At 44.0% G+C, this 21,114-nt stretch overlaps 1 protein-coding gene across 4 annotated transcripts in view; it reads left to right on the top strand.

Annotated features, from left to right (window-relative positions):
- SMAD3 (SMAD family member 3) overlaps window positions 1–21,114 on the top strand; it is a 75,563-nt gene that overhangs the window by 42,752 nt on the left and 11,697 nt on the right. For 2 of the 4 annotated variants that reach the window (XM_013193229.3, XR_007157613.2), the window contains 5 exons: window positions 11,047–11,240; window positions 12,122–12,256; window positions 12,953–13,027; window positions 14,807–14,857; window positions 20,600–20,812. In XM_013193229.3, the coding sequence (XP_013048683.1) occupies window positions 11,047–11,240; window positions 12,122–12,256; window positions 12,953–13,027; window positions 14,807–14,857; window positions 20,600–20,812 (668 nt within the window). Of the gene's footprint in view, window positions 1–1,597; window positions 1,864–4,524; window positions 4,821–11,046; window positions 11,241–12,121; window positions 12,257–12,952; window positions 13,028–14,806; window positions 14,858–20,599; window positions 20,813–21,114 lie in introns of those variants that run through there. The other 2 variants (XM_013193232.3, XM_048046219.2) reach the window with 2 other exon arrangements.

Raw genomic sequence — 21,114 nt, 5'->3', positions numbered from 1 at the left:
TTTTAAGCTTAGTGCTTCAGCCTTGATCCAGTGGGGTTCCCAGGATGTGAACGTTAAGTTTTCTTTTTAGTTTGGAGAGAGAGGAGGGGGAGATGACAACAGGAGAGCTACTTGAAAACCTGTCTGTTACTTAAATGTGAGCTTGCATGTAGCTGATATTTTCAGCTGTTCTTTACAGACACCTCATGGAAAACTTCTGAAAAACATCCCATTTAGGAACCGTTCCGTCTCCCGTGGTGGTTGAATGGTGACTTGTTTTTGTGTTGTTTTTTTCTGGGCGTTCTTTAATCACTTCTTGCCTCGAGTTTTTATTACTACTGACATTTACATAAAAATAAGATAGTTGTTTATGTTGATTTGGCTGTTCTGGCCACTTGCTTTTTCCTGCTCCTTTTTATGTCGTACCAGCTGGATTTCCATGCAAGCAACAGTAACGATAAAACCTTTACAGGAAAGGTACTGTGCACGCACATGCTTCAGATCCTGTTTGGATGATAAGAATGACTTAGTGTGATACTGATACGTGCTTTATGGAGCTGTTATTCATGCCGGGCGCTGCGCTCCCACACATCCTGCATTAGTCAGAGTTAAGCACAGAAATTATACATCCTCGCTCCCAGCCCTATCACCGGTGCAGGGCTGGTGCAGCTCAGGGCAGGGGAGGGTGAAGGGGAGAGGGAAAACATCTGCGCCTCGTGCTGCTTTCCTTCAGGCAGACAGCGAGTGCCGGAGCTGCTGGTGTCCCACCAGGAAAACGGTGTGTCCTGATGGGCTTTGGTGAGCAAGGGAATTCCTCGTGCCTTGCAGCATGGGGAAAGTGCTGAGGTTTGGTTTTTTTTTTTTTCCTTTTTCGCAGCTTTTTTTTTTTTTTTAACCATAATCTGTAATTTAGGAACGTAGCATTGGGCTTCTGTGAATAAGATGGTTATCGTGGCCGGAGGGGAGGGCTGAGGGAGCGACTCCTCCGGCTGCACAGCACCTCGGCTGTGCCCTTCAGCTGCGAGCCTGAAAAAAAAACCTTTCAACTGATCTGTAGATTTACTAGAAGAAAGGAAGCTTTCAGGTGGGCCACGTACACAGCTTCCTTTTTTTGATGTTAAGTGCTTTTGGCGGGGGAAAAAAAAATTTCAGCTGAAGCCTTTTCCATCCCTCTGGTACAAATAACGCTCTTCTCTTATTGTATAGAAGCAGTCCCACAAAACAAACTAGCGAACCAAGAGCCTGTAACACCACCTCCTCTCCTGCCTGCCCTCCTCAGACGTGCTGTAAAAGCTGATTATGAGAGGGAGAAGTTTACAAAGTTGCTCCCCCCAAATACACACGAACCCTTGCAGAGCCCTGACTCTGCGTTCACTCGTAATTACAGACATAAGAGGCTGTAAAATATTAACTTCTGCGGGCTTTTAATGAGGCGTTCCATCTTAAATCCGCAGCGCTCCCCTAAGACATCACACTCTCGTAGGTTTACTTTGTAAGCTGGATTTCTCCTGCATTGCTGGTGAGTCATAATTAAGGAAGTCGGAGCTGTAAAATTAACGCAGCCCTCTTCCACTACCCTTTTCACCTCTCTCACAGGGCGCCGCACACCTTCTGTTAACTCCTCGTGGAAACTCGCAGCCTTGTTTTGGTAGCGGAGGTAGCTCTTTGTCATCGGGTCCGTGCGACCGGAGAGGAAAGTCTGTGAGAATGCTCTGTGTGACGAAACGAGAGGCCTGCACATGGGAAGTGATTCATCTGCAACTGATTCATTAACAGCTCGCGGGACGCCAGAGTGGGTCGGAGGCTGGGAAAGCTTGGAAAAGAGAGGTGGTTAATCGCAGGGGACAGCGGCAGAGACCGAAGGCGAAATAACCCAGACTAAAGGTTTTTTTTTTTTTTTTTTGCTTTCTGGTTTGTTTTGTTCGAAACAATCTGCGTTTCATTTCAAGCGACGAGCAGGCCCTCGTGGCAGAGCCGCCGGAGCACACGCAGCCCTGCTGTGGGATGGATCCCAAAGGACGGCCCCGAGGTGGGCACGGGGGCGAGCGGCTGCGGGACCCCGTCCCCGTGTCTGTGCGGGGCTGTCACTTAGCCCCTGTTGTGCAAAAAAACCTGCTGGAGTTGCTGCTGGAGTGGCTCCAAAGCAATGCAATGTAGAGGCAGAATTAATGACTTTAAGGTTTGACAGGCCCACGTAACTCAAGGATCCTATAGATCTGTGGGATGGGCACCTGAGCTGCTTCTGAAAATGGGAGGTGGGCACTCCGGAAAACTGCACCCTGGGTCTTGTTATCCACGCGGGGGAGGTACGAGCACAGACCTTGAAATAGCAGCTTTTCAAATTACAGGAAAAGCAGCAACGTTTTCACTATATAATAAAGAAAATAACAGCAATGAGCCTCAAGTAGCCTCAAACTATTCCAAACAAGATAATTGGAGGCTGTCGCGCAGTATTTTTAGTTATATCTGCTATAAAGTAAACACGTTCTTTGCCCAGGACCACCAAAAATGTTTCCATAAGAAATGTTGGCTTTGTCCCAACCTGATAGAATGCACAAACATTTATCTGAGCAGTCAGTTCTGACTCCTGGTATTTATATGAAGTCTCTCTTGAAGGCACTGGCGATTGTATATGTTGTGAGGGAGTGTCCAAGGCCTTAAAACTGTCATTTTTCAGCACTCTTGATGATAATCATTCTTGCTTTTGTTAGCAGCCGGTATATTTGGGGCAGCAGTTCTCGGTGTGAGACTTCTGTCTAAACACTGTGCAGTGCCTTAATTTCTTTTCTCTTTGGGCAATTAAGAAGCACATTCATCCCATGGTTCCTTTGCTCTGGTTTTACTTAGGCTATATCCACAGCTGATGCTAATTTGCAAAGTGCTCCTGGCTTCAGTGAAGCTATGAAGATTTTTTTTTTTCCTTAGAGCATCAAGAAGATAGATTCTGAAGCTAGATATTAAATGTAAAGCGGTGTAATTGCCATGGAAGCTAACACAGTAACTGAGTTTTGCAGCAGCTTTTTTGTTTGGCTGTTTATTTGTTTGGCTGTTCTTTTTTTGGTGGTGGTAGGGTGTTACTAGATTGCTATCAGCTCCATGTGCTCCGGTTATTCAGTCTTTCTTGAAACACATTTGTTTTGAATACACTCTGCGTTATGGAAGGTTATCTGAATGTCTTTGGCATTTCCATCCATCCATTTTCTCCTCACGAAACTCCTCCCAACACAGAAACACGCAGAGCCGTCAGTATGCCTGGAATCTCCTCGGAGAAGGGAAGCTGCTGGTTCGGTTGGATGAGAGCGTGTTGTTGCTTTTTGGATTTCACGTTTGGAGTTAGACGCAGGGTTCTGGGAAGCAGTGACGAGCTTGTATGATAAATGGGTTTCCAAAAAGGCACGCTCCTTGGGAGAGGCTGAGCTCCTCACTGTGTCTGTCTCCTCCACCCCCGGTCCCCTCAAGGCTCGAGCTCGAATAAATTTAGATGAGTCTGACAGATTTGGGCAAATAAAGTTTGCTGAAATAAACAAAAGGACCAGGACTGCTTAGAAAAAAAAATGGATTTAAATTTAGAGGGGTTATAGAAATCATGCAAAAGGTCAAGTTTGCTCCACAAAAGATAACTGTGGCAAGGGGCTTGGATGCGATACCTTCAGAAACACTTTGGCTCTCAGATGCTGCTTGAGTCCCGTATTTGCTACCAGTTTCTGTGCAAGGTGAACTAGTAGAAGTGCACTTCTACATTCTTCCTCGCAGCATTTTGGCTGCGAGATTCCTGCCCCTTGAATTCCCGTTCATCGCCTTCCCTTTAAGTATCAGGAATAGGAGCGTGTGTCTCGTCTGAGAAATGCCATCCGCCTGGCAGATCCAAGTGTCATCAGACAGGTGTAAACGGCAGAAACATCGGGATGTATGTTGGGAACTTCAGAACTGGGTTCATGATTAAATAAGCCTTAATTAAGCAGTAGGATGGATTGTGGCCAGCCTAGGGCAGAGGGCGGTGAAGGGTCTCCAAATCTGCCGTCTTCTGTGGTATTGGTGATCAGGAAAAGGTGAAAAGATGTAGGGCCGTGTAATTACAAACCGGTTAAAGGTAGAAGAAAGGGCTTTGGTAGCCAGTAGCCAATATTCTGTAGCTGTGGCGTAAGCAGAAGTGGTGTAAGCAACAGAGAGATTAGGAGAAAGTACGGAGGAAAAAATAGATCATGATATTACGTGACAAAACAAGATCTACCCTTAGCTTTAAAGAAATCTTAATGAAACTAAGCTGTTATTTGCATGCCAGCATGGAGTAGAAGTGGACACGTCTCGGAGCAGAGAGCTGCGGAGTACAGGACAAGCAGGAGGCGGCTTTAAGGAGCAGCAATGGACAGTTTATGGTAAACCAATAAAACGTACTTATGTCTGAATCTGAAATTAGACTCTGAAAAATATGGTCTCAAGGCACCTGCTAAAGAGCTTAGCATTACTGGAATCTTAATAAATGACTCATGCTGTCATAATCTGATCCTGACATCAACTCTCCGTGCTGTATTTCTTCAGCTTTCAAGTGGGGGCTGGGGAAGTCTGCGAAGCCTTGGTAAAGACAGAGATGTAAATAGGCAGCAAGACGCACACGGGACGTATTGGTAATTTCTGTATTGTCAGCTACTTTGCAAGCCCGGAACAAATGAGCCTAGAGTGGAAGAATTATGCAGCCTCAGAAGGAACGGGATTTGCTCTCTACCTTTAAAATCTTTACCTGGTGCTGCAGGCTGTAGGCTGGAGCAGGCTCTGCTCGGGACTCGATGGCCAGCGGACGCATGGAGCTGTGCCACCCACTGGCTGTGATCCTGTGCTTACCTGTAAGTACCCACGCAGCGGTGCGCCCGAAGGGTGCCGCAACCTTTGCACGGGTTCCCCGGGGTGCCCATTGCTTCACCCTGCGTGCCTTCTGCTCTACTGCCTCTGCTCCTGGGAGCAGCTCGGTGCCAAGGTCACAAGCATCTGAAGGCAGCTACCGTCCACAAGGGTAGAGGAGATGTGGTTTGCTTCCAGATCCAGAGGAGTGGGAAGCGTGAGCAGCCCAAATGAGAGGCCAGCACAAAACAGCAGTGGTCTTTGGTAGCCTCGAGGGGGTAACAAGTCCTTATTCCTGGTGGGGCTCTGATGCAAACTTCTGTTTTCTTTGGGAGAATCATTTAACTTCTTTGCTTTGGGGTAGTAAAAACTTATCCTTTCCACAGAAACGTGTTGCAAATTAATTAGAAGCTTGTTAATTCTTTTAATCTCCTATAAATTTACGTGCTAAGTAGAAGCATTACTAGTTTCCTCTATGGCAGTGTGATAATGTGCATTGCAAGCCTCAGCTGGGCACAGTTACTTCTATTTCTTGAGCTTGAATGACAGTATTGTTAAAACTGCACCAGAAATTGGAAAATTTAGTGATGCTGAGCAAATTGAGGGGAAAGAGATGGCAAGGGTTCAGCTTTTGAATTACAAATGTGCTGCATGGGTCATTTTTTTATTCAGTGTTTTTCATTTGGCCAGTATTCAGGGAAAGTTGCGATTTTATCCAACTTTTCAGTGAAGCCCTGTGGATATTTCAGTGCTCTGCGCACAACAGCCAGGTTCTGCTACAAGAATAAGTGCTTGCTTGCCTGGTGGAGACCAGATGCGGGGCCAGTAAGGAACTACTTATCATGTTTTGTGCTCAAGAGAAAATCACAGCCTGTGGCCATAATTCCTGGTGCATTTTAGAGCATACTGGTAACTTATTTGTCATGGTTTTAAAAAACAGCTTCTGCTCATGGTTTTTAATAAGAACCCCATGGAAATGTGTAACTGAGACTTTGTCTTCCCGGTTGTTTTTCTCTTCTCCTTAACCCCTTTTTGCACATACTGGTGTTACTGGATACTTGAGCACTGAGACATTTTGCTCTCTTGGAAGATTAATGACGGTGATGGAAAACTGATGGGTTTTGCAAGCAGGAGTGAATATGTGTGCGCGGAAGGGGAGGGAAAGCAGTGGAACGGATCTCTGATCTACCAGAGTACTTCTGAAGATTTCAGCCTTGACAGAAATAACCTCCAGTATCTTATTGCTTACATCACTTTGCATGATTTGTGCTACTGCATTCCACTGCTTTTAGCTTTACTTTTAAAGGAGAATGAGTACAAGGAAGAGTTTTATTCCCTCTCTGGAGGGAAGATATCTGCAAAATGCCCAATGAGGAAAATAAGTATTGTGTTGGGTTTTTTTTCTTTTCTGATTCAGGATCTTACAAATTAAATCAGGGTTTAAAAAAAGAAAAAAGAAAAGAAAAAAGAAACACTGTAATCAGGCCTAGAAATCAAATTCCTGTTATGCAATGTAATGTTCTCCTATTTACTCCTCACTCTTTTTCAAACAGTTACAGAGGATTGTGTAAAAAAAAAAAATAATACTTCAGTGTTTTTGTCATTCTTTTTTTCTTCCCTTCTCTGTTTTTGCTATTAAGAGTCGCTGTTGCCCTTTGTTCTTTCAGCAGCAGTAGTCTGGACAGTTTGGGGTAGCAGTTCCACGTGTTAAACTTCCCTGGCAAATGTACCAGCATGTACGGATGGATCAATCCTAAAGGCGTTCCGCCCGAGGGGCTTCTTGTTTGCTTCTCATGGCTACTGCAACGTTGTCCCGACCATGCCTTGTGCTGTTGTGCAAGCAACTAAATTACCTGACTGCATTCCTGGAGCCTTGGTCTCTTTCCTTACTCATTATTTTTCATCTCTGGCTGTAACTGGCCTGGCTGTGGAGTAACCTCTCCCCTGGATGCTTCTTGGTCCTGTGTGAACACACTGTGTTGAGTGAGCGGCCGGGTCTGGTGGGAACGAGGTGATCTTTAAGGTCCCCGCCAACCCAAGCCATTCTATGATTCTTCAACATTGTAGCCCTCAGGCCTTTGGCTAACTCGCTCCTGCACTCGCAGGCGGTGATAACTACAGGCTTGTAGATCACAATATTTTCTCCCTCTTACCCTGCAAGCTCAGGATATGTGCTAGGTAAGAAGGTGGCAGTGAGAGTCTGCATCACCCACTGGGGTCTGAACATCGGGGCTGTGAAGAGAAGAGTTCTTCCCAGCCTCTGCTATTTAATCCCACGGTGCAGCATGGAGACACGAATGTGTTCAGGTGCATTTGACTGGGAAGAGAGAGACATACTGTCCCACCAAAATAAGTGGTGCTGCTTTAGAGAACCCTCCAGCACTGAATTTTTGGGCAGAGAAGCTTTGTTATTTTTAGAAGAAATCCTGTTAGGTATGTTATAAACTTTATACATCACAAGGTAGTATGGAATAATAAATATATCAAGCCAATTGTACATGTTCAACACAGGCTGGTTAAAAGAAAGGTAAGAGGAAGGAACAGTTCTGTAACCTGATAGAAATTTTGGCAATTAGATTCTGTAAATGTTAATGAAGCCTGGATGTGCCAAGCTGTCAGGTGGTTTTGGGAATACTCCGATTCAGGATCAGACTGTGCTTCAGAACATGACTGTGACAGGCTCAAGGCTGCATGTTGTATGGAGCTTTTTATTATCTGATTGTTCTGCACGTGGATGTGAGAGACAGCCACGTGTGTGGGTCGTCCCTGAGGGCTGCGAGCTTGAGAAGCAGTCAAATGCATCCTGAGCTTTGGTGCGCGTTAACAAAAGCATACACGAGCTCATCTCACGCGGGCTTTGGGCGTTCATCAGGTTCCTCCAGGAACTGCTGCAGCCAGGGAAGGCCTTGGGCAGGAGGAAGGCCTCTCAGGCAGTGCCAGGCCCATTCCTAGCTCAGCTGCCCCTGAGACCACAGCCTAAATCATTTCTAAGTGGGATGACTCAGGTGCTCGAGCCAGTTCTTGTGCTCCCGTCAAGGGTTTGCACCCAGGAATGAGCATTCAGCTAGCTAATAAAGACGTGACAATTGATTGTGGTAATTAGAGTGCTGTCTAATTACCTCGGGCAAAAGGCTGCCTTTAGTAGAGCAGTGTTTGCCTATCTAATCTTGTGTCCCATCTCAGCCACAAAATCGTTTGGAAAAAATACTCCTCCAGGGTTGAGGCAGGACAACAGAAGGAGATAAAGCTGCCCTGTCGCTCAGCCCTGTCCTTCCCAAGAAGATGTTGTTTTGTCCCAAGTCTCTTAACAGAGAGCCTGAGGAGAGGTTTCACAATCATAAGAATGTAATTAGCCTCCAGGGCTTTGGGGGAATGTCATTTCTTTTACCTTATCTTCCTATTGGGGGGAGAGGGGAGAAGGGGGAGGTTGTTGTGTTTGAAAATAAAACATATGGCTCTGTCATTTTAAAAGTCCTTTTAGATAAGATCGTGAAGAAGTCCATCTCTTCTGCCTTACGGACAGCATTCACACTGTGAGCAGTGGCAGACAGCAAGCCCAACATGTTCTCCGCAGCGTGCAGTCTCTGCTGACGGCAGTGAGTAGCTGTGATACCAACAATGGAGAGCTATTTTAGGCTGGTTTTGGTTAGATAGCCACTGTGGAGCTAATCAGGATTTGGGGGCTACACAGACAACAGTGGCTTGGTGTCTCTAGCTGCTGTCTCCTGCAAGATCTTTGTCATCAGAACTGCTCCGTTAACCTAGCTGGGCAGCAAGGGCCCAGTACTGCATCCTGGGGCAAAATGCTGCAAGTTCAGTCCCTGTAGCAGCCGTGATGTCTAGGTTTGCCATATTGCTGCATTTCTCCCTCCTGGCATGTTTGTTTTAGGTACAACTTGCATCCCAGCAGCATGGTGAGTTCAGAGGACCCGTGAAGAAGCATCGAGGCATGATGCCATCTTCATGGGGTTTTGGTAACTGCTTGGAAAGTGCGTGGAGATGTCCGTGTGTTCTTGCATGGCTTCCAGAGAGTGAGTCAGGCGTGTAGATGTACTGGCTCGTCTCCTGTAAGACCTGATAGCTTTTGCCGAGAACCCTGGAGCAATGGGAAGAAGTACGCGTTGCCTCCCAGCTGACTGGGAAGTTTGCTGTAGGTGGGAAGAGATTCTTCTCTCCTGGGAAATGCAGGGAGCGAGACGTCCTTGCCAGTAATCTCAGTAAGTCATGCACTCTCTGTTAGGCCCTCCCTGTGCTTCTGGGATGTCCATCTGTAATGTGCTGCCAACGGTGACTGGCAACAGTAAGAAGCCTTGCCATGGTCATGCCTCCTGTGGGACACTTGGAATAATCTCTCCAAGTCTTCTCTTTTCTCTTTTACCCTCTCCAAGAGGCAAGGTGTCCTTCCAAGTGGACAAAGATGGTTGAAAGAGGTACAGAAAAACGTCTTGGTTTGGTTCTTGCTTCAGCTCTCTGGCCTAATCTCTTTTTCTTTGAATTTAGAGAAGATTTTCACTCTTTCAATGTGTGTGTGTGTATATTTTATAATATATATATTGAATTTTTTTCACTTCAGCAGGAATAAGGCTTGCGTAGGTCAAGTGTTGCCCTCCCTGAAATCAATACCAGGATCCCCACTTCCACACAAGATCAGTTCTAGACATTGCTGCCATCCTTTTGAGTCTCACCTGGAAAGCTTGTTTTCTGCTTTATCCTTCTCAGAAGGAGCTTGGAAAATAAACCAGATCCTCAGCAGGTTGGTTGCCCTGCCACAGAGCAGTCTGGAGAGTGGCATCCGCCAGAGCTCTGGTTTCACGTGTAAAGAATGCATGGGCCATACATAACAGAGGCACAAAATAAATAAATTCATGTGTGTTATAAATAGTAGCTGTGGACGTTGTGCGTGTTTCAGCGCTGTGATATACTTGGAGGTCCTGGATGTTTTGAAACCTGTACCCCCAGGTCCCTCGGTGATGGTGTAGACTCCTTGTATCTGATACATGTCCAGCTGTGTGATGTGCTTCCCTGTCCCCCTACACCAGGTGTAGCTTGACTCGGGTGTGCTTTGCCTTCCCCGTTGCTGTAGCAGTGTGTACAAGAGGTGTGTGTGTTACCAGGCTCTGCCAGAGAAGCTTTTGGGAAACATCTTCTAGGGCAGCCAAGACTAGCACAACCACTGTTTGAATAATTGTTTATGTGTTTTGGTTTGGGTTTGTTTTGCTTTTCTAGATTGGCAGCCAACACAAAGAACCAAGGGAAATAATTCCGAGAAAAATTTAAATTTTCTTTTTTTCTTTCCTTGACCAAAAAAAAAATCACTTCACCAAAACCCTGAAGTGTTTTGTTTCAATCATTAAGGAAAGCAAGGGAAGTGAAGGGTTAGACTTCAAAGAAGCTGCCTGGGGGCAATTCAGTGGCTTAGGGAGTGGAGCCCTCATTCAGGATGGAGGAGACCCTGCTCCAACTCTTTCCTCTCCTGGGGAGGATTTGAAGACGCTTGTCTTGCTTCCCAGGAAGGCCTGTTAGGAACAGGCAATTCTGGGATGAGGACAGGATTAGGTGAAAAATGAGTTGGAGGAGACACGGGCTAAATGTAAAAACAAAAGCAAGCAATGCTGAAAAAAACTTTTATTTGCTTTCAAGCTGCAATTTGGAAAATGAAAGTGGAAGCCTTGCTTGTTTGTAATGTTTGTGAACACCATTTAAAGAAAAGGTACTTTTATGATTTGTGGATAATTGTGTCGCAATTGAAATTCCTGTCTGTCTGTATTCTAAAAGTCCGGTTTCATGAGCACCTATTTTAAGTCTTGAAGCCTTTAAATGCACAGCACAAAATGTTGAGATCTGTGCAAACGGCCTCCTTGCTAGGACACGCACAAAGGCTTCGAGAGTACCACTGAATTCGTGTATTCTGACTTAGGGTAGCTTTTTTCAGTGCCACTTTTCAGAAAGTTAATAACTCCGGAGCGAGGCTGTTACACAAAATAGATGTGTTTGCCATTTTCAGAGACACGCTCCCTGGCTTTAAGGCCAGGAGCAGAAGGCCTCCGTGCAGCCTTGGCCGGTTTTGAGGCCTAGCGCCTTCGGGGACGGTGTCGGGACACGGAGTTGGCTGGGCAGCCCCCAGTCTTCACGTTCATCTCCCTGGCATAGGGTTTGCTGGGGCGTATGTGGTCACTGTGAGGTTTATTAATGCCGGCCTACATTGCCATCAAGTTTCTGTTCTGCTTGCAGATCGTTAGATGGCCGGCTGCAGGTATCTCACCGGAAAGGCCTTCCGCATGTGATCTACTGCCGGCTGTGGCGGTGGCCAGACCTTCATAGCCACCATGAGCTGCGGGCCATGGAGATGTGCGAGTACGCCTTTAACATGAAGAAGGATGAAGTCTGCGTGAATCCTTACCATTACCAAAGAGTGGAAACCCCAGGTACTGCTGCCCCTGTGTGTGGAAACCTCAGCTTCTCGGTAGCAGCATAAGGGATTTATAAGTGCATTTCTAAATTGAATAAAGCAGCAGGCGTAGGTTTTTAAAACCTAAGTGTATCTATTATTGATGATAATCTCTTACTGTATGCAGCAGAATAATTTATGAATCTGCACTCGAGGGGAAAATATCATTTAAAATCAATAAAAACCAAGTCGAGCAGGTTGTGTAGTTGCCAGCTTCCTAATGTGTCATTGTGTGCCCAAAACCAGCTCACACATAGGAGGTACAGGTATGAACTACGGCAGTGTTGTGCATCCCTAGCCATTGGTATTGTTGGTTTTAAATTAAGGATAAAACCTTACTGTTAAGTTGAAGTAGATCTAAGAATAGCTCCCAACACATCTGAACTTCCTGTTCTGAACTCTCCTCCTGCCTCTGAAAGAGACTTTCATCTGGAACTGCAGATAGTTTTGCTGCATGTCAGTACAAATCTGCAGAACCAGTCTGGATGCTTATGCTAATCCTACCTTGCTGTTTCATTTTACATGAAATTTCTTCATTTTGAATCATGTGATATAACTTCCTTCAAATGGTTTTTCGAGAAGACCTGTTCCTTTGCCTTGCAAGGGGCAGACAGACTAGGTGTGTTCAGCTAAGCACATATCCCATCCCCAGCTGAGATATGTTAAGAATAGCATCTTTAACTGCTGCTGTTATTTCAGAAGCAAGTATCAAATTGTGTCCCTTAATTAGCGACTTCAGTGTTGCATGTGTTTAAGGGTGTTACTCCAAACTGGTTTCTCTTCATTTTCTAGGGTTTCAGTCATTTTATTTTAAAGCTGCTAATGTTCTCTCTATTTTTTTCCTTTCCATTTGTGCAGTGTTACCTCCAGTGCTGGTGCCTCGGCACACGGAGATCCCAGCTGAGTTCCCGCCGTTAGACGATTACAGTCACTCTATTCCAGAGAACACTAACTTCCCAGCAGGTATCGAGCCACAGAGCAACTACATTCCAGGTACCGTATATCTTCCATCCAGCGAGCGGAGGGAAAAGGGTCATATTGCACAGTGAATCGTGTCTATGTATGCTAAGCTGGATGAGTAGAAAGTCTTTGTTTCTATCATTGCTATGAAGCTAAGAAGCGGGAACCTATATGAAAGCAGATGAAAGCTGTAAATGTAGACACACGGGAGTGCTGTTTATAGTTCTGTTTTCTTTAAACTCACCTCTTTCCTTTGGTAGTACGCAGTCAGTTTATTGTGGAATCTAAAGCTGAATGTTCCCTTAACAAGTTTAGATTTGAATGAAATTCAGCCATTCTAATTTGAGTAAAACTCAGTAAATTTCTGATGGAATTGAGCTCTTCTATTTATGCATCTTTTTTTAAAAGCAATTTACACCTTATTTGCATGGGCAAACTATGCAGCTGCACACCAGGAGAGGAAAAATATCTGGACAGAAAACTGTCGACACGGCTTAAAGTTTTATGGGACTGAAAATCCTGATTTTGTTTTTTCCATTCTTTGTTATTCGCAAGCATACCATGCCTATTACCCTGATTGTGCCAGCTCCTACCCTCAGAAGCTTGAGGAAGAAAAATAATTTAAAAAAAAATTACTTTGCTGTGAATGACAAAGTAAACATATTTGGTGTCTAAAATCCAGACTTTTCATCCAGTTGTAATGACAGTATGATCATTTTATGATTCTAGAGACACCCCCTCCAGGCTATTTGAGTGAGGATGGAGAAACTAGTGACCACCAGATGAACCCCAGCATGGATGCAGGTAAGTCGTCTTTTGCCATTAGTAGCTTTCTAGGTCATACCAGAGACTTCTAAAGCTTTCCTTTTGAAGCACTGAAAATCAGATGGCGGTGAGAGTTATTTTATCCCTGTAGGAGTGCAAATGTAGCCTGACATCTCATGTAAAGCACAGGACAGTATGTTTTAGAGCTGCTGGTGAGTCTGAAACAGTGGAGACACACCTAACAATGATAGTTTGCATTGTGCTGCATTCATGCATCTGTATGCACATGAAAATTGTGCAAGTAGCTGGCACCTTCTGAAAAGGCATTTTTCTCATTACTTGGCTGTTTACTCTACATGCTGAAATGTCCAGTTAAGTATATGTGAAATGACCGCTAGCAGATTTGTTTTTAAATGGGTTTATCATTTTGTGAGTATATCCCAAAGAATGTTGAAGTCTGGGTTCTCTCGCATTGCCAAGAAAACATGAGGCATTAAACAAGATTTAGACTGAGCAGCCTTAGACTTCATGATAACCTATATCAGCACATTAAAATTAAATATGTGGGTCTTATCTTTCTGTGGGTAACTGTTTAAGGCATCCTGTTGATTTGAGTTGTGTTAGTGCTTGTGAGTAAGAACTACTGAATTAGACACTTAATTCCGAAAACTTTTGCTTGAAAAACAAAAACACGTCTTTGGTTAGAAGGACTGATGCTTTACAAGAGGGATATGCAAATATGTGGCACTTGCATAAAGATAGACATGCAGAACCTAATTAATGCAAATACTGCACGCAAATACCCTGGTTTCTCTGTATGTCTTCAGCCGTAGAGCATATGTGGGATTCTAAAACAGGGATGACTTGCAGTCTCTCACCAGTTATACAGATGGCGGAAGGGAGTGTGGGTTTGTTTGTCTACATCAAACATAAGCCTATTGACACAATACGTTTCAGCACATACAATTACTGGTAATGTGGTTGACATTTGGAATGTATGTATGGCTTTTTGGGAAAGTGGACTGAAAGAGGATTGGCCTGGAAGATGCTATAAATACCTAGTTTGTGTTCAAATGCTATATCCCTTCCTTCAGATGTTAGGGATTTCCCTCTTTACAGAAAAACAAATGTTAAAGAAACCAGCTGAAGTCAGTGTGAGAGGAAAGAAAGGGTGGGATGTACCACCTGCCTGCATCCATGTGGCATCCAGAGGCTATGGAACTGGCTCTGGACATCAAAGTGCAGATATCAAAGTACATGCACTAAATTTGTGGGCAAAATTGTAATGACTGGGGATAAAATTCTGATAATTGTTTGGTCAGATCTGTATAGCTTGATCCAATACTCCGTTGTCCCAACACCAGTAAGATTCATTCATATATTGAGTGATATTTTTTCCACTGTTAAGAGTGAGTATATTTTCTGCCTAGCGATGTACAATAAAGTTCTTTAACGCACAGCTAGCTGGGCTTGAGTGTAGCTGTGATGATAGTGCCTGGAGTTTTGATAACTGCATGTGAAAATAAAAGAGACAACTGCATGTGCATTTTTGAAAATTAATGGGTAGAGTTTAAGTGAATTAAACTGTCTGAGGGTGTTTAGCAGTACTGCAGATGTCGCAAGTTGATATCGTAAGTAATAGCATTCAGAAGCTCATGTAAATAGTAATCAACATCAGAGAAGTTGCTAGTGTCACAAAACGAGACTTAGCTAAGAAGTGGGATTTCCCTCTCAACAAGCCTGGGCAGCACAGATTTTGTGTAAGTGTTTTTCCTTGTGCAGATGCCATAGCAATAATTATAATGTCTTGATTTTCAGGTTCTCCGAACTTATCACCAAATCCGATGTCTCCTGCACACAATAATCTGGGTAAGCATGTGATCTTGAGCACTGTGTGTAATTACAGTCAAGATAGTGACATTTTAATAATGACGTTATTTCTTGATGTTGTGCATGTTTGATGAGGTTGCGAGCACTGTTGATAGTCCTTTCTGCTAATCCTCTTTACCGTGATAACTGTGGTTCATAGTAACTATGTGAAATAAGAAATTTGAGCTTACATCACAAAGTTGAATTGAGGAAGAAAAAAAAAAGAAGAAATATTAGCAGATAAATACCAGAAAGAATGAGTGAAGGACTGCAGGAAAAATACATTTGTTTGATTATATGAGTTTGCAAGGAATGATACCTGACTGTTTTGCTGGTGGCTTTATGTTCTTGCCCTTTTTTTTAAGGGGACAGTTGGAGGTTAAATTCTGTCTCCTGGAAAGTTACTTTAAAAATTTTTGGTGCTTATTGGTCTCTTTTATCATGTACCAGCATGCCTTATAACTTCTTATGTTTGTAACTTGGTGTTACATCCATTACAGGGCATATGCTGCTATCCATGTACTGTGGACAGGGGGGTGAAGTTCAGAGCACCAGATTTGCCTGCATTGCTTTGTCAGCTCAGGCAATTGTTCTTGTAGTTATTGTAGTATGAAATTGGGCATGGACAGTGCAGAGCTAAGTGGAGGAGGCTGGTTGGTTGGTGCATGGTTGGAGAGCCCAAATAAACAGCGAGAGAGCAAGAATGCTAGCATGTGGAGAGAGACAGAAGTCAGAGGCATGAGCATCAGAGGTGTTAGTGGGGTCTTAAGCTTTCAAGAGCCTGGAACAGTGTTGTAGGTGAGACACGCAGACCTTGGATGCCCTGTGGGATTTTTGTGGTTGACCGGACAGTTGGTTTTCTTCAGGAGAGCTCAAGGTACACCACGATCTTGCGTTCTCTTCAGAAGCAGAAATAGCTGTTGAACAGGGCCTTTGCCTTCGAGATACTGCTAGAGGTCTTGTGGTTCTCCCCGAACCTCTCTTTATCTTCCCAAATGGTTTTGCTCCTCATTTTCATACCTACAGGCATGGAAGGTCTGATCTTCATTAGCTTGAGCTCTCACCTTATTTAAAATTGCTCTCAACAGTCTCTCCTAAAAATACTCACAGCTCGGGCTAGCTGCAGGATCAGTTCTCTACATGTTCATTAAGCCAGCAGACACAGGCCACTTGAGATTACTCTTGAATAACCATAGCCATAAAGTTTACATATGCTTTTAATCCTGGCAGAGGGTACTTTGACGCTGCTCCAAAATTTGTCAGTCATTGGCTGACTTGTGGATATCGTGGGGCTGTTGAAGGGGATTTATTTTCTCTCTTCTTCTTCTCTCTTTTTTTTTTTTTCCCAAATTCTTTTTTTAAAGCAAGGAATATGTTGCTACGGTGCCACTAAATTTGTTACTCATTTTAACTGTTAAAGGCTCAGAGAAGAATACGTAGCTGGCTCTTTTTCCTTCTTTTTTTTTTCCTCCTGTCTGAATCCATTATGCTCAAGTATGCTGCCTAGGAGTTGATGAGAATTTCTAGCATTTTTTTGTCAACCTAAAAATAAAAAGCCAATTATGTGTAACAAAACCAACCTGGCAAGCTGACTGTGGCATCTGCCTTACATAAGGAAAAAAGGAGTTTCTAGGAAAGAGGCCCCAACGCATATCCTTTCTAACCAGGACACTGCTTATTAACACATGCTGCTCGGCTGATGGGCCTGAAGGATGTCTAATGTGCAGTCTGGTGACAAAAAAGTAAATAGGAGGAGGTGAAGCTGGTTAACCGCAAGGAATCTCTTTGTAGTCTAGGGAGCAGACATCAGAAAAACATTTCAACTTACTGACATTAAAAGATATCTTTAAGTTTTGCAAACCAAATATTTATTGCTCTTCGGCAAGATCTCCCACAAATTAAGAACCCCTTGTCTCTTTTTTAAAATCGTATGGTAAATTTTTGCACGCGAGGAAGCTACAAAATAATAAATGGAATGGCACATCCCTGAGCAACTCTTAACAGCTGTCAGTGAAAATTTGTCATCATCCGTGTCTTGTAGGTGGCAAATCTAAAGGAAGGAGTTGCTTAGAGTGGTGCAGGTGAAAGCACAAGCAGCCCACGGTCCGTCAGCCTGCCTGTCTCTGCAGGCCACAAAGCACGCTCTGTAAGAGCCGAACTTTTTCTCAGCCTTGCTGAGTCTCTCCCCGGTTAGACAGAAGTTAGCTGGTGCCTCACGGCCTGCAGTGCTGCTGCTTTTGCTGTGCCACACAGCTCTGTGGATGAGCAGAGCCTAGGGCGTAACTTTAATCTGCAGACGTTTAACCAGGATTTCTCTGTATGTTTGTTAAGAAATTTAAATAGAAATTTAAAAACACAATGGCGTGCAGTGAGGGAAACTCAGCAAGCTCCCAGCAGCAGAATGTGAAGTATTTTTGCAGTTTCACCGTTAAGAAAATAATGTCACGGTATTGCAACTGGCCGCTTATTTGAACAGAACTGCCTGAAGCTTTTAAGACAGTTTACTTTGCCTAAGCTGAACTTTGGACTTCCATCCCATGGCTGTGTTCCAGAGAATTACGAAGACAATAAACTAGCATGAGGCAAACTGACTAGAACAATAGAAGCGAGGTTTGTTTGAGCTGCAATGCATTTCAGTATAAAGCTGTAACTCTGTAATATGGGACTGAAGGAACTTAGGGACTTTCAGTTCCCCTTTTCATCCACGGGCACAAAAAGTGTTGCAAGTAACATTTGGGGATTTTTTTTTTTCTCCTTTCAGCTTGTGCATTTGCTCTGGAAGCGTTGGGTCCACACTTTCAGTAGTCAAACAAAAGATTTAAATGGAAGTTGTACATATCCAATGATCTCCTCTGTGTTACTGAAATTTGAATTGGAAAAAATACAGCAAACCAAACTGAAAGCAGAGCTGCCAGCGTTATGTGGACATTGGGAATGAAGTCAGGGAGTTTACGCTGGCCGAGGGCCAGGCCTGAGGTTGCATGCGTATTATTTTGGAGTGAGGCAGTCCCTTGGTGTACAGGAAATCCATTGTCAGGGTTTGCTCCGCAAAAGACTTGACGCAAAAGCTGTAAGTGAAACAAGCACATACCCTATGGACAAATCCATCAGGAACGTAAGCCTCTGTGACTCTCTGTGTTGAAACACTAATTCCCAAAGCAGGGAAAAGACAGCCCTCCTCCTCAAAGCACAGAGGGGAAGTGTGCACGCGTATTTATCTCTTAACCTCTGCGGGAGTCAGAACTAATGTGGCTGCAAGTAATGCGCTGGGATAACATAAATCAGTAACTTCTGATATACGTTGTGTATCAAAAACATTAACTGAAACTGAGATAACCACTACTCTTACAGTTAGAGCACATTGTAGAGTATGCAAAGCACCCAGCAAGTTTTTAACTCTGAATCTGAACAGTCCTTTGACCTTACAGAGAAGATGCAATGTGGGTAGCATGACAACAGGCAGTGGACATTTATGAAAGCAAAGCTGTAGCAAGACAAAGTTAAAAATGTATGGAGATGATTCAGGCAGGATCTACGTGATTTTAATGCAGCTCACCCATTCAATGACAGCTCACGCTAAAGCCCCAGACCACAAATCACAGGAGAATGCAGCACCATTAAAAGCGTGGTTGCATTTTTTGAGAGATGAATTTTTCTTTAAAATAGGATTGGTTTTGGTTTGTGTCTGTCCTCAAATTGCAAATAAGCTTGAAATAAAATTTCTGTACATCCCTCGATGGGGTATCCCCACTTCTGAAACCTCAGAGAGCAATATAGGCCTCATTTTTATAACTTGTAGTTACAATGCTGCAGGCTGCAACTGCCGACTGATTAAATGAGGCTGGCAGTGGAAAAATAGACCTGGTGTGGCAGTTTCCAATGGGACAACCAAGATGTAATACGAGAGAAAAAGGCATCGTCTGTGCATGTCAGGAGAGGGACTTGCTTTAAGCTATCAAAATAGTTTACAACGTGAAGAAACAGCAGGTATGCTTCACAGATTTCTTACGCTGGTGTAACTACTCCTGTTCTGCTGAGCTGCCTTCTGCTAGCTTTTGCTCGGGGCAGTACGTCCTTTTCCTTTAGGGGAAGATAAACTTTTTCTTTTGTGGGTGTAATTTGTGGAGAAGAACAAAAACATTGGGCTTTGCTTATGACAGAACGTTTTTCTTTCAAGTGATATAGCTAAGGAAAGATAGAGACTGTAAAAGAAGCTGGGGATGGGTAAAGGCTCCAAAATTCACAGATTTGCAGATCTGCTAAGGATTGATGGAGTTCCCCAGATACACTTCTATTCAATTCCTTATTTACTGTCAGCAGAGCTTGTAACAAAGCAGAAACAAAAGCATTTCTCTGGGTTTTAGCTGCTTTGGGAACTCAGGTGTCACAGCAATGGAGAGGAAACCATCGTGCCTTCTGGCTGAAGCCAGGCTGCTGCAGCCTGTAACCGACGCTTACAGAGCAAAGCAGGTACCAGATGAAAAACGACTCTCAGACCCCTGCAGAGACGCTCTTAGGGTGAGAGGAGGCTGGGAAGGAGCTGATCTCTTAAGCCCAGATTCACCTAAGCCTTTCCAGAGCAACAGATGGGGAAGCCTAGGGAAAAGGCTGCGTTTTGCTCGGTGGTGTTACCCCTTGGCCAGATGGGAAGCTGCTCTGTTCTCCGGTCAAGCACCTGGTGAACGGGGATGAAGTGATAAATCGGGGGTGGGGAGGAGGGAATGAAGGGAATTCTTCTCTGGCTTTTATTTCTTGCATTGAATGTGGGAAATAGAGCGCCTATCAATTAGCTTAGTCTGCTTTCCACTTTCTCTGCTCAGCAGATTCGTGGCTCACAGTACGACTGGACACCATCGAGTGCAGCATTTCCAAGAATATTTGGCTTGGGCCTTCCTCTGCTGAAGTTACTAGCAAAATTCTCAGTGAGCAGTTAAACAAATCATCCAAAGCCATTTGAATGCCCCACCTTTCATGCGTTTGTTGTCTTCCTGAGACTGCCTCGGTCTGTTCACAAAACTAATTTCACTTGGTCCACAGGCTGTCACACTAGCCCCAGTACAAGACATTGGTCGTCATCTATTGGGGAAATGGATTCTCTTTTGAAAACTTGGCATCAAGCAGACTGGAAGAAAGGATCTAATTTTTAAATTACTTTGATGGCATTATTATAGACAGTTTGGTCTGTACTGCAGACAACTCTATTGGTTTCAGCAGTGCTGGAGAGATCGTAACAGAGTCAGTAAGAACAAAAGTCGGACTGCCTTATTTGCTGGCTACTTTGGTGTAAGTGCACAGAATTAGGATTAGGGGTTCTGTGTCATTGAAAGCAGATTGGTGGTCTGCTCTTTCTAGGGTTTTCTGTTGCTTCCTTTTCTCTCTCTCTCTTTTTTTTTCTTTTTTTTTTTTTTAGGGTGCTGGCATCCCCGAAGTGGTCCTACATTTCATCGAAAAGCTAGTTTTCTATTTAAGATTTTCTCCAAGCATGAGGATAGCTTAGTGACACCCCACTTACCAAGTGACTAATATCTTTGAGTATTTGTGATTGTTCCATGTGCCAGAAGCTTCAGGGATGATGTAACTTTCTAGCTGCGCTCCATTAAAATCTGTCAAGTAATTAAAGTTTGATTGTTAGAGTGAGCCCAAGGAATGAAGCAGAACGATATTTCAAAACAAGTGCTTTCTTCATTCCCCCCTTCCCCTCCTGAGGGCCTGTGACTCACTTTGCTTTTTGTTTTTGTGCAGATCTGCAGCCTGTTACCTACTGCGAGCCAGCTTTCTGGTGCTCGATATCCTACTATGAACTCAACCAGCGAGTGGGGGAGACTTTCCACGCCTCCCAGCCCTCTATGACCGTGGATGGGTTCACCGACCCATCCAACTCTGAACGCTTCTGCCTTGGTTTGCTGTCTAACGTGAACAGAAATGCAGCAGTGGAACTCACGAGACGACACATTGGTAATTTCTATTTCCTTATTTTCGTTGGTGCTTTTCAAGGTGGAAGGTGGAGACCTGCATGCAGAGGTTTTTTGGTTACCCACCTGGCATGCAGTTTGGTCAGTTTTAGAACGCCGTGATACTTGAATATTCATGGTGATTTAGCAGGCTAGTCTTCCATAAAGGAACACTAATTGTATTCTTTCATAAAAGTATAATAAAAAAAAAAAAGCACTGGGGAATGCTAAAACCACTGAATGTAATAGAGATAGACAGAATTTAAATTTCTACACACATTCTTCAGAACTTTTTTTGAATGGATG

The sequence above is a fragment of the Anser cygnoides genome, chromosome 11 (assembly GCF_040182565.1).
Source record: "Anser cygnoides isolate HZ-2024a breed goose chromosome 11, Taihu_goose_T2T_genome, whole genome shotgun sequence".
NCBI lineage: Eukaryota > Metazoa > Chordata > Aves > Anseriformes > Anatidae > Anser > Anser cygnoides.
The sequence above is the reverse complement of the archived record's forward strand: the minus strand, read 5'-3'. Positions and strand labels throughout refer to the sequence as shown.